General features: G+C 38.2%; 1 protein-coding gene across 1 annotated transcript in view; it reads right to left on the bottom strand.

The window, feature by feature from the left end:
- The window catches only part of TMEM132B (transmembrane protein 132B), a 259,981-nt gene that overhangs the window by 67,873 nt on the left and 179,920 nt on the right, over positions 1-12,188 (bottom strand). Inside the window, exon 4 of the mRNA XM_049806661.1 lies at positions 10,621-10,807. Within this exon, the coding sequence (XP_049662618.1) occupies positions 10,621-10,807 (187 nt within the window). The remainder of the gene's footprint in view (positions 1-10,620; positions 10,808-12,188) is intronic.

Here is a 12,188-nt window from a genome sequence, read left to right as displayed (position 1 = left end):
GGGAAGACGAGGCCATGCAGCTTGCCAGGCACGGCCGCATGGTGCAGGGAGGAGACGTGCAGTGTTTAAGAGCAAGAGTGGGGAGAGATGTCCCCTTTATCTCTCCTCAGCAGTTGCTTGCCTGGATGATCATAAATTAGTTCCAAAACTGCATTTTACAGCAGTGACAATGAAGAAAAACAATGCCTGACTTAGGACACTTGCGGGCACATTATCTAAAGACAGATGCCGGTGTGCAATCAGAGCAGGCGTTCCCATGGCACAGGCAATTCTGCCCCACTCCTGGTGGTGGAGAGACGGATTTTTTTTTTTAGAGAGAAACATCGGATATAAACAGCCAGCTTGCTATGCTGGAAGGGCCTTAGTTTCATGGGGTAATCGTTAGCATTCATCCAACTGCAAACAACTAGCAATATGTGTTCAAATCACTGCAATTTGGTAAGCTTCAGAGTGATTTCCAAGAGGAGGATTAGTGGAAAATGCTGCCTTTAGGACTTGATCCTGAGTAGCTTGCAACAGGATCTCTGAAACACTTGGCATCAGCACTCCCTGCATATTCATTAATATTTTGGACTATGGTTGTAACAAGTATCAGCAAGTGTATCTAATTTCATGAAAGAAAATTATTGGTTCACAGTGGAATAACATGGTGCTTTTACTCAAGCAGTCATAAAACATGAGTATGAAATCCCTCATATAATCTCCAGCTATTGTCATTCAATGTTTATCATCCAACACAGTTGAATACAATTCTTATCTTTGATGGATGTGGCACACAATAGCTGTTTTCTTGAGTGCATCATAAATATTAATAGTATTCACAGAGCTTCTTAAAATTTGTCATGTCACATTGCTTTCATGGAAACACTCAAAATGCCATTATTTTTGTCCCACCAATAGCAAATTCTCTTTTGGCTTCTTTCTCTCCTTTTTACTCTCAAAATTAAATAGTAGAGTATGTTTAACTGAGCAGAAGGAAAAAGGGATAATGGTTCACACTGAGCAATTCCAAAATCTAGTTCAGATGCCCAGAATGAGACTGAAACAGAAAAAAATGTGATATCCTTTGGAAAATACAGTCCAGTTAAAATTGAAACACTTCGTGAAATTGAGGAGATTTGGCTGGAATTTCATTTTCAGAAGAACACTGAGAAAGAAGGCTGACATTATCAAAATGGTCCTACTCCACTGTATTCAGAATGGGACATTTTCACTTAAGAAAAAAAGCTTTTTTTTTTTTTTTCCTCAAAATTAAATATTTGCACATTATTTAATCAAGTTTAATCAAACACCTCAGTTGTACAAGGAAAGATGTTTTTCCACTGTTAAACAATTTTGATTAATCCAAAACAGCTTTTCTGAATGTCTGTTCACAAAAGCATGTTGAAATCTCCTAGCTTTGTTCAGTCAGAGTGAAGCCTATGTGGGCATTCCTCATGACATGCGCTCCCTACACATTTCTTTTCCAGTGTATTTCAGAGTCAAAGTCTTCCCCTGGATCAAACTTAATAAAATCTTCAGTGGTTTGTATTTTGGCTGATATGTTTCAAGAAATCTTTTAAAATTTCATCTTTCTCCATAAAATTCACCCTGTGATTGTCAGAACAGCCTTACAAAACAAAACTATTTAATTCCCTGTGACAATTAATTTGAAGATGGTAATAATTGCAGAAGACACCATCTCCGCTACAAAGACATAAAACACTCGCTGTGGGCATGGCAAATATAGTAATACAAAAGAAGAATTTCTTTTTTCTTATTCTGTACTCTCTCCACAGTAGTTAATTTGCTTTGAGTTTAAAATCAATCCTTCCAGTGTGGGGTTTTAGGGAAGCTCAAGGCTTCAATCCTGCTCCCATTAATTAATGTTCAAATTCACACTGAAATCTGTGATCTGGGAGTCATAGATTCCAGTTTTATTTAAAAAAAAAAAATCTTGATAATCCCTGATATTTCTGGGATTAAGATCTACTCTTTATTGAATTTACTTTTAAATATTTTTTTCCATGAAATGGTGATTTTTGTGAATGACAAAATCATGTTCTGTACAGTTCACTTTGCATGTAAAGTAAAACAGAAATAGACTGTATAATTGAAAGGGAACTGGAAGGCCAAAGGTCAAAATTATTTCAAGTAAGAAATATGCATTAAGTGCAATGGATAAACACATATGGGACATTTTGCACATAAATACATTTTAACCAACATCTAAAAATATGTAAATCATCTGGGTTTGCTAGAAATGACTGATCCTATTCTAGTATTTTTGACACTCCAGGATTAAGTGTTCTGGGGTTTTATAACTGACCCCTGAGAGGGCGAAGAAAAGAGGCTGCTAAAGCTTGACATTTTCTTTTATTTTAAGCTGAAGGTAAGCTTCTTTCTAAGTCTGGGTCAATTTCCATCTTGGCATGAATGTGCTCCTTTAATTGGTGTCTGAATATAAGCTATATTGCCATTAGCAAAAATTATTTCTGTAGGAAAAATAAATTCTTTAAAGGTTTTTTTTATTTTTAAACACTCCCTTTTTGATAGCTGGATTCAACAGTGTTCTATGTAGGAACATGAATACTCATTTCAGACATCTTACATTATTTCAGACATCTTTTAACTTGTACTGAATTAAAATGAATGCACAGAAGAAGTCTTTTCCCCAAAGAAAGGCACAAGAATCATCATGAATGAAAGCCGTGGTGGAATCTGAATAATGGAACAGGACGTAACCTCAGCAGACTCATAGACAAAAGCTACAAAACAAGAGAAGTACCAGCAAACACATGATTTATAAACTTTAGAATGACTGCTTATTTGACTAGGGGGTCACCCAGGCATCGCTCAGCATGGAGAACCACTGCAGTCCATGGCTGGTTGTGGCTGCACGTGGATCCATCTTGAGTTTGTGCCATGGCCTGCTTGAGGGCTTGCACATGGAGACTACTGCTCTCCAGGCATGTGACAACACTCCCAGCACAATCCAGGCACCCAAGTCCTGTCTCTTCTATGCAGGGCAGACAAAACTAGATATTTTAGAGAGGTCTTTTATTTCATCAATCTTTTTTGGAAAATCTTCCCACAAATATATTTTACGTTTTTAATCGAACCTTTAAGCTGGAAAGGCATGTAGCCCTTACTGGGAAAGATAGATCAGAATAGCACAGTGGTGGACTCTCCATGAATAAGTGTGCAAGGCCATGCCATGGCCTCTGCAAATGGGGATTTGGTGGCATTCATCCCAAGCTGCAATAACCCTCCTATTCCTCACTGGATACTCGGCAGCCAAAGCTAGCAGTACATGAAAAAAAACCAAACAACAAAGCCCTCTCACCCTGTGTTCCTGCTTTTTCTAAAACAAATAAGCAACGTGTTGCACTCAGCAATCCCCTTTCAGCCTGAGTTATAGAAATAGGCATCTTTAAGGATGATTTTTCCGGGTGTTCTTGTCAGTATGTTTGCTAGCAGCAACTGGAGATGCTATTATTCAGCCTCCCATTTAAAAGAAATCTCACTAGAATATATACAGCCATCTGTGGTTCTAAGTGATTCACAACATTAGTAAACCATTAGTCAACCAATAGCTTACATTTTTGGGGAGGAAACAAGATTTCTGAAGACACAGATTAAATACTTGTAGGATATACAGAAATGTTTCAGGCTGAGGGGCTCAGAGCACTGGTGAAATATTGATTGTTGCATTTGAAAAACACTTCAGAATAATGACAGTCTGGGAATTACAATTCTATTACTATACAAGAAAGGATCTGTAGCACATATTACCTAAAACACCAGTGCTGCCAGTCAGAGACCAAGCCACCATTTTCCTAGATAAGAAGAGAGTGCTAGATATTAGTCTATTACTAAACCTATTGTTCCTCAAGCCTTCAGCCTCAGCTAGAGCCTTCTTATAAAAAACAGTTAAAATACAACTCTTCAATGTCTTGTTCTTTACTTTGACTAAGTTCCTGGTTGCCTAGAAACTCCCTAAAAGACCTGGATTTTTCTTTTTTTTTTTTCCCCCCAACTGTAAGTTAGGTAACAGATATCACATTTATTTGTGACAGAAACCTGGATGACAGACTCAAAGGTGGTGAAGTGTTTGTTTCTTGTACAAGTGGAGGTGTGTCAGACTCCACTGACTACCTTGCCACCAGCAACTTCCCATAACTATGGAAATTGCAGGTTATGTCTATTTAGATCAAGAGAGATAACTGTGAGAACTCTATCACCACTGGATAAAACAGATTTATCTCTACTATCAATTTCTTTAATTAGCAGGACATACACAGCCACTTTAGAAGATTATTATATTGCAAGATTATTATATTAAGACAAATCAAGGTGTCTAATTTAGATTCAACATTACAATGTTCTGACAGATCTGCTGGATGCCTAAAACACACCTTCTGATGCAGTAGATATCAACTGGATTCACAACTCACATCCTACTTCAATGCCTTAACACTTACTTTAAAATAATCACCTGCAGTGTTTATAGTTAATAATTGTAGTATCAGAAGGCAGATTCTTTTCCTGATATTCAGTAACATGATGAAATAGTGGAACCAGAAAGAGTTTCAAATGTGGTTGTGTTCTACTTCCTCACCTTACTCTGTTATTCTACTCAACATGATGAAAATGGATCACCTTTCTACTCTTTGGAAAATTAGTTCCACGTGTTAACCTGTACACCAGATGTTGGAAGAATCAATTATGAGAGACATTTATTGTCAAAAAGAAAACAAGATAAGCCTCACAGGAGCAAATCAGCTGACATTTTCATCTGACACTCAGTGTATCATGCAACGTTAAACTGAACAGCGGGGCCCAGATCCTCAAAAGTATTTAGGGACTTGTTTGTATCTTGCAAGAGGATGGTGAAGTAATGGTCAAGCTAGAAGCCTGTATGCAATCTCCAAATTAGCCACCTCAGTACAGTGTTCAGTCTCATTCATTTTCTATAGGCAAAATTTCTAAACAGTTTATCTTAAAAGCTTATGACAAAATCTTAGATAAAACTAAATATTCCTTCCACTCTCCTCCAAAGAAACTCCAGCAGTCAAATATTCCAGCTTCTAAATAGGCTTCAAATTAAGGGAGTAATCCTCCCATCCATGCATTTTCACCTGAATTAAATCGGCTTAAATAGTTATGCACAGCTTTAGGTGATAAAATAGCATTTACATTCTTCAAAGCCACTCATCTGTACTGTCATTAGTTCTTGACGGTATAAATCCTACCTCTTTTCTTACCAAAACAGTTTTTAGAGATAATAAGCAATAGCATTGTAGGAATTTTTTTAAGTGTTTCAAAAAGTACCTTTAGGAGTATGAAAAGTGACTTACAAATCATTCAGAAACAGGTAAAACTGAATAAGAGTGACTTCATTTCCATTTAATTTTCCATTCTCATCAAGCTTGGTTTATTCAGGTCTGATTAATTAATGTCTGTAAAGTGTTCTGAAAATATAAAACCCTACATAAATACTAAATAGTAATAGAGTACTTAGGGAAAAAATAATTTTTTAATTTGCATGGAGTTTTAGGAATTAGCATTTATTTATTTTCCCTACGTAAGCAGGCCCATCCAATCCCTTTTAGCTATCAGAAAATGCTCTAGCAGTTACAGGACAACGCACCTTCATGTATTTTATGTGCCACAGTTCACAGAAAATGAATCTAGAATGACTTGCAAAGTTACACTTAGAGAGGAATACAACACATGGATTGTTTTCACTCATTTTCAAATGTACTGTCCCTCCTAACAGGAACCTAGCTGCACAGCTTCTAGGATTAAAACAGCAGCACTCTGAAGGATTTCAGAGATTGCTACCTTTTGGACTTTGTGTTTTCTCAGCCTTTTGTCCAAAGAACATAGAATTTCACTGACCGCTTCTGAAGCAGTCTGAAAAAAAGTAACTAAGAAAGAATGTGTTTCCCTACATACTTATATCTGAGTATCTTATGACACCTTGTCTTGATACATATGTTTTCATACCTCTACAGCTATGCAAGAAGACAGTTATGCATATATCCAATTTTCATGCTCAGAAGAGGTGAATTTCCCCTTCTAGTCTCATCTACAGAAACAAAACCTTCCAGGAACAAAATGCAGGATATTGGTATAAGCACTTCGGGAGATAAGTTAGTTCATAAAACAAAGGCTAGGTAGGATAGGTATGTGAGCCCCAGAATCCCGTCTGATCATCTCAGCATAAGTCACATTGACTACCAGATAAAATAAACAATCTGCTTCTAAAATGGTGTAAAATGCACACAGCAATACCATCTGGGATCAGATCATACGTGAGGCTGGAAACAGTGCCAGTGAGACAATAAGTGCTTTGCACTCTGAATTGATTTTGAACTGGTGCTCTAGTCACCTGCTAAGAGGTAATACGGCCACGTTTGGACTAAACAAAAACTGGGGGGTTGGTTTGGGGTTTTTTTGGGGGGTGGCATAGGCTGAAAGATACGGTCTACCCTCTTATGTCCCTTCACATCTCAAAACATTCCCCAAATAAAACCAAAGATGTTTTCCCATAAAACTTTGGCTGTTGCATGCAGACTGGGTCGCTTCCTTTTCCACACTTCTCAGCAGCTGGGAATGATGGAAATAACAGCATAGCTTAACAAGAACATTCCCCACTATGTTGCTCTATAATAAGTGCTATAGGACTGAAGCCTCTCAGCAGGCATCTGATTTACAGGCAGAGCCATAAGAACAACTCCACAAAGAAAGCTGACCCTTAGAGCAGCAGTAGGGTTATCCCAGCTGTCATCCAGATTAGCCCCTGAGAGGTGTAGGCTGCATGCAATTGTGATCACCCATCTTGATATTTTCTTTTCTTTGCCATGTCAGCTAGGGATGGTCTGCATTCCCACTGCATCCTCTCTTTGCACTTCCCCACTGTGCACAGAGTCTACATTGCTCACCCAGAAGTAGAGACAAGACTTTCAGAAAGCAAATCCTAAATTACTGGACTGTGCCATTTCCACCTGGATGTAGCTCCCTTGGAAAGCCCAACTGTCTGGCCCTGTGCAGTTGTTGAATCTGGATGTTTCAATTAGAAGGAGCTCAAGGATTTGGGGAGAACAGTCAGATGATGCAGAAAGTGGCTCTCTTTCATTATGAATTTTTTTTTTTTTAATTGTGTTTCATTACTGGAAATGTTTTATTTATTTGCATATTTTGAATGCACTGAATTTGGCCATAAATAACACTGAGTTTTATTATATGGAGGATCATTCAAATTAAAATGCATAGTTTGGGTGGAATTCTCAACATTCCAAGATTGTATTTTAGTCCTCTTCCAAAAAATATGCAACAACAACCCCTGCCCCCCCCGCCCCAGGAAACCCACAATATTTTTACAGTTACCATACCAAAGAAAGAACACTTGGTTTTCCTACACTAAGTATTCCTACTTTTCTCACAAGCTAACAAGTTTCCAGTTACTTCCTAATGTCCCTATCAAGGCTTAAAAATCTGTTCCTTTTCAGTCACAGCATATAGGCATTACAGTTTATCATAGTGTTCTTTCACCAAGTTCTGTCGGATAACTTAATCTCAGGAGCAGGCTAAGAGCAGCCACAGAGCACAACTGACGAGTGCTACCCTGGCCAGGATTTCACCTGTAGACTCTCCCTGGCCCTGCTTCCTTCTGTGCGTCTCAGAATACTGCTTATTAAGGCACTGCTGATTTGATAACAAAGGACTAGCCAGAAATAATCTGCAATATCAATTCATTACAGCAAGATTGTCTGCTAATAAGGAGTTATTTTTTGCTACATAATGTGAAAAAATCAGCTGTATCTTCACTTAGAAAAACCCAAAAGCAAAAAAAACTAAAAACAAACACACACCTAAAAAAAAAAAAAGAAGAGGAAAAAAAAAGCCTTTCAAGCTTGCTACCAAATGTAAATGTTAAGAACATGAGATTTGATGTTAAGGGCTTCATAAACTCACTAAAGCAAAAAATCAGCTCTTTTCATCAGGCTATTATTCAAATGTTACCATGCAGTCTCCCATATCTTTATCTACAAAAAAAAAAAAAAAAAAAGCAAGCTAGTAATGAGAAAAATATCCCCACCGCTATCTCCAGAGTCACCACAATGCAATGACAGAATAAATTATCCGGTGGCTCTTTCGATTTTCTCCTGTTTGTTTAAGAAAGTAGCATGGAAAACAAAGATAAACTTATGACCAGCTGCAGCAACGAAACAGTGATATTCCAAACTATATGGAAGAGGATGTCTTTTTATTAAAAGAACCAAAGTGGCCTACAGAAAGAGATCCACACATTAAAGTTCATTTTTGTTTTGCAGGATTTCACAGCTAATTTCTCCTCCACTAAACTCTTACAGAATCCACCTCAGTCTTCTAACTGGAAAGAAATTTTTCCTCTTCATGACACTGAGCTGCACTTCTTCAGGCAAATGCCGGTGCCATTACCACTGAAACACTATGAGGTTTTGGTAATCCCACCAAAATGTTCAATTCTGCAAATCAAGGACTAAATGTTTTGCTCAAATCTTAAACTCTCCAAGGAACTCTATGTTTTCATCTATAAATATTCAATGTTTACAATGAAAGAGTGGATACACTGAAAAGGAACAGCAAGTAATTTATGTTCAACGCAATGGCAAAGGCATAGAAACACACTGGTTTCTGGATGCTTCTGTGGTGCTCTTCTGGGGGACCAAGGTCCCAGAGATGACAAAACTCTCCTTTATAGACACCACCTGCACTCAGAGAGAGACTGCCTTACCAACAAGCCAGGCAAATCTTGAAGAAGAATGAATGTTAAAATACATTTACTTCAGTCAGGAACTCTGGGCCTCAGGAATGTGCTTCTCTGAACAACACAGGATGATGCATAGAGCAATTATTTTTTGCTCCTGACTGGGCAATGCAATGCCAGAACCTGCACCAGTTAGTGACTGTTAAATGAAGCAGCACTGCAAACTGGCAAACATAAGGGAAAGAAATGCAAATACAAGCTGTTGTTCCTGCCACTGCTGTCATCAATTCTCCTATCAGCCTTGGGCCAAGCCAGTCAAGGATGCCCACATGCAACAGCAAAGTAACAGCCCACATGAGACCCCCATTTAAGGACTAAGGTCATAAATTCACAGAAGAAGCTTTCAGCTTTACTCCACGGTTAGTTTGCAATGACAAAGTGTTAGAGATTAGATTAGCTCCACTTTGAATTCAGGTTCAGCCTCAGATTTTGTCCAAGGACATTTAGAGACAGCTGAAGTGGCCAACATCTGCCATAACTGCAAAGAGATGAAGTAAAACTCTGGCAGAAGCAACAGCAGAGCTCTGATCCAACATTCACAATGGGCTTTTGGGTTGGATTTGCTTTGCTTTTCTATCTGTGGGGCTCTGCACGGCACAAACTCCATGCTATCCGTTTGAAACCGGCAAAGCTCTATGCAAGACTGTTCATGCACCATGTTCTGTCATTATTAGATCTGATTCACCATTACTGCTTGATAATATTCCATCCATACAATTATTTGTTTCATCTCCTACATACGTCAAAAGAAAAGCACTAGAAGAAAATTCTCTGTTGACTTTTCTGCACATAATTTCTCCTCTATCACCGGGCTGCCATCATGTGTAGCCTTTGGCAGTAGGAACTGGAAATTAAAATTATTTAGAGTTTTGTCTACCTTTACAAGCATCTTTCCTTGCTTCTGTTCTAGTAGGAGAAGTTTGTGGTCATGCAGATATTTGTTTGTTATATGGTGTAATACAAAGAAAACCAGCACAGACTGACTTACAAAGGAAGGGCATACGTTTATGAGAAACTAAACAAAAGTTACCAGAGTGTTTCTGAGGGAACTCATGTAACATCCAGGCTCTCTGGCTGTTTCTCTAGTTTTACACCAGAATATCTCCACTGAAATCACTGGTCATGTGTAAGATTAAATCTTTAGTAGTAAAAAGTCCATCAGGCCCAAACGTAGGCCAAAGGTCCCTCCTACAAAAGGTGGATTTGATTTTAGAAGGAGATATTCTCATTTTTTAAACAAACCATCAGCTTCAAGCTTTCTGCGCAGGTACACCTTAAACCCTGCCTGGAAACTATGGCCAACACCTATATCTTCAGAAAGTATTTTGTCCTTTCTCTGTAACTCAAAATGGACCTTTTATTAAATTGACACTTTGCAGCTTACTAGACTGTGTGGGCTCTTTGGGGAAAAGCAAAGCAGAAAACAGTCCAGTTGTTTGGTTTAGCAATGAAGCTTCCCACACATGCATGCTAATTTATTTCATTGAAAATGTCCCAACTAATTGCAACATTTACCCTTAGAGCACATGCATGGCAGTCGCATTAATACACCAGAAGACAATGGCTCCAAAGGAGCTATTACATTGTACCAGGCCAATAATCCACAAACGGTAAAGGATTTTCACAAAAGACTCAAATGGTTTCCAAGGAACTATAATGGCATATCAGGTAAATAAAATATTATTGAAATGTATTTTTCGCATTTAAATCACTTGCAGCAGGTGCATAGGAAGTAGCATATAATAAAATGGCTCACATTCCCTTGAATACTAACGAGAATCAACGGAAACATTTAGCAAAAAGAAGCAGCAGCAGGTTCTTACCATCGCAAGAGGAACAATTCCCACAAACATTGTTTGGCTGACAAAGATCTCGGAGACCACCAGTTCGCTCACGGAGTCATCTCGAGGGTATTCCACCTGCCAGGTAATTTGCTGGGCCCCTGCCAGGCTGCTAGTGTTGTCGATCTCAAAGTCCATCTGCAGGATCTCGTAGGAGGACATGTTTGCTCTGGGAAAAAAAAAAAAAAAAAAAAAAAAATAAAAATTAAAAAATTCCCACATCAGTAGGACGTTAAAAACAAAATATATTTTGATTTCTCTTTTCTATTCACCAGAAGATTTACCATTAAATTCAACATGCAGACTTGAAGACACTGACAGACACCTAAATCAAACTACGCACTGGACAACAGCTATACTTTATAGGTAAGGTGACGCTATATCTTTTAGTTTCCTGAAATGGAGGCATTTTTCCCAATAAATTCAGGCATTCATTCTCCATAATCACAATGAACGTACAGAGTAAGTCCCAAACACTGGGAACTGCATTGCACAGATGTTGCTAAATTATTTAATATAGCATTATTATAATTTTGTTGCTGCAAATACCGATGCTCCAAAACAACAGAATACTTGGCCATTCTTCATGCTGTATCAGAAATGATCTCTTGTTGGGAGGTGGGTTGGGAAATAAGTCTTTCAAACCCAAAGTTGTCTTTAACTCAGTGAAAAAATGGATTTGCAGAAATAATACATGACAAAAAATGCTTAGTAGATTATCCTTATTTTCAATTCATGAAAACATTCTTCTCATCAGTGGTGCAGACTTGTAATTATATGACAATCATTATATATTTCTCATCTGGAAATAAAAGTTTAAAGGTAAAGAAATGGATGTAAATGCATAGCATTCAGAACTGTATTTAAAAATTACTTCTGCTTCTTTTGTTAACAACAACACTTAGCACTCGCCTCTGGTCCAACACTATGTAAATATTAATAATTAATCATCAGGTTAGAAAGACAGATCTTATCTTCATGTTAGAGAGAAGAAAACAGACACCAAGATTTAACCAACGGCACTCAGGATATACGCAGCAAGGACCTATTTAGAAAACAGACCTTTGCTCATCCAGAGCTTTACTTCCACAAAAATTAAGGTACTTTACAAAGCAGCATACAAGCTCCTGTCCCAATTTCCCAGACAGACACCTGCAGTGTGGAGACCTGATGCAGCTTACAAAACACAGAGGCAGAATGGGAAGGCACCTAACCTGACTGCAGACCCAATTGGTTAATTGAATTCCGTTGAAGAGACAACTGACGTTATCAGTATTACTGAAGTTTCAAGGTATGTGCTTATAAAATAGGTTAAAATCTAAATTTGCAGCATGTTAGGCCATTCTGTAACGACTTGAATGTGCTCTTCCTGTGAGCATGAGGTAGCTTGTTCCTGATCTAGGGATGTGTCCTGTGCGTGCAGGCACCCCTCAGTAATGACCCACCCTCTGTGATTTCACCCCCTGACCTCTCCCACAGTACATTATTTGTGTGCCCTTACCCTAAAGTAGTAACTCCAAGAGCTGTGTTCATCAAAAGTTTTAGCCTGC

Source organism: Accipiter gentilis, chromosome 7 (genome assembly GCF_929443795.1).
Source record: "Accipiter gentilis chromosome 7, bAccGen1.1, whole genome shotgun sequence".
Taxonomy (NCBI): Eukaryota; Metazoa; Chordata; class Aves; order Accipitriformes; family Accipitridae; genus Astur; species Astur gentilis.
This window is presented reverse-complemented; position numbering and strand designations above follow the sequence as displayed.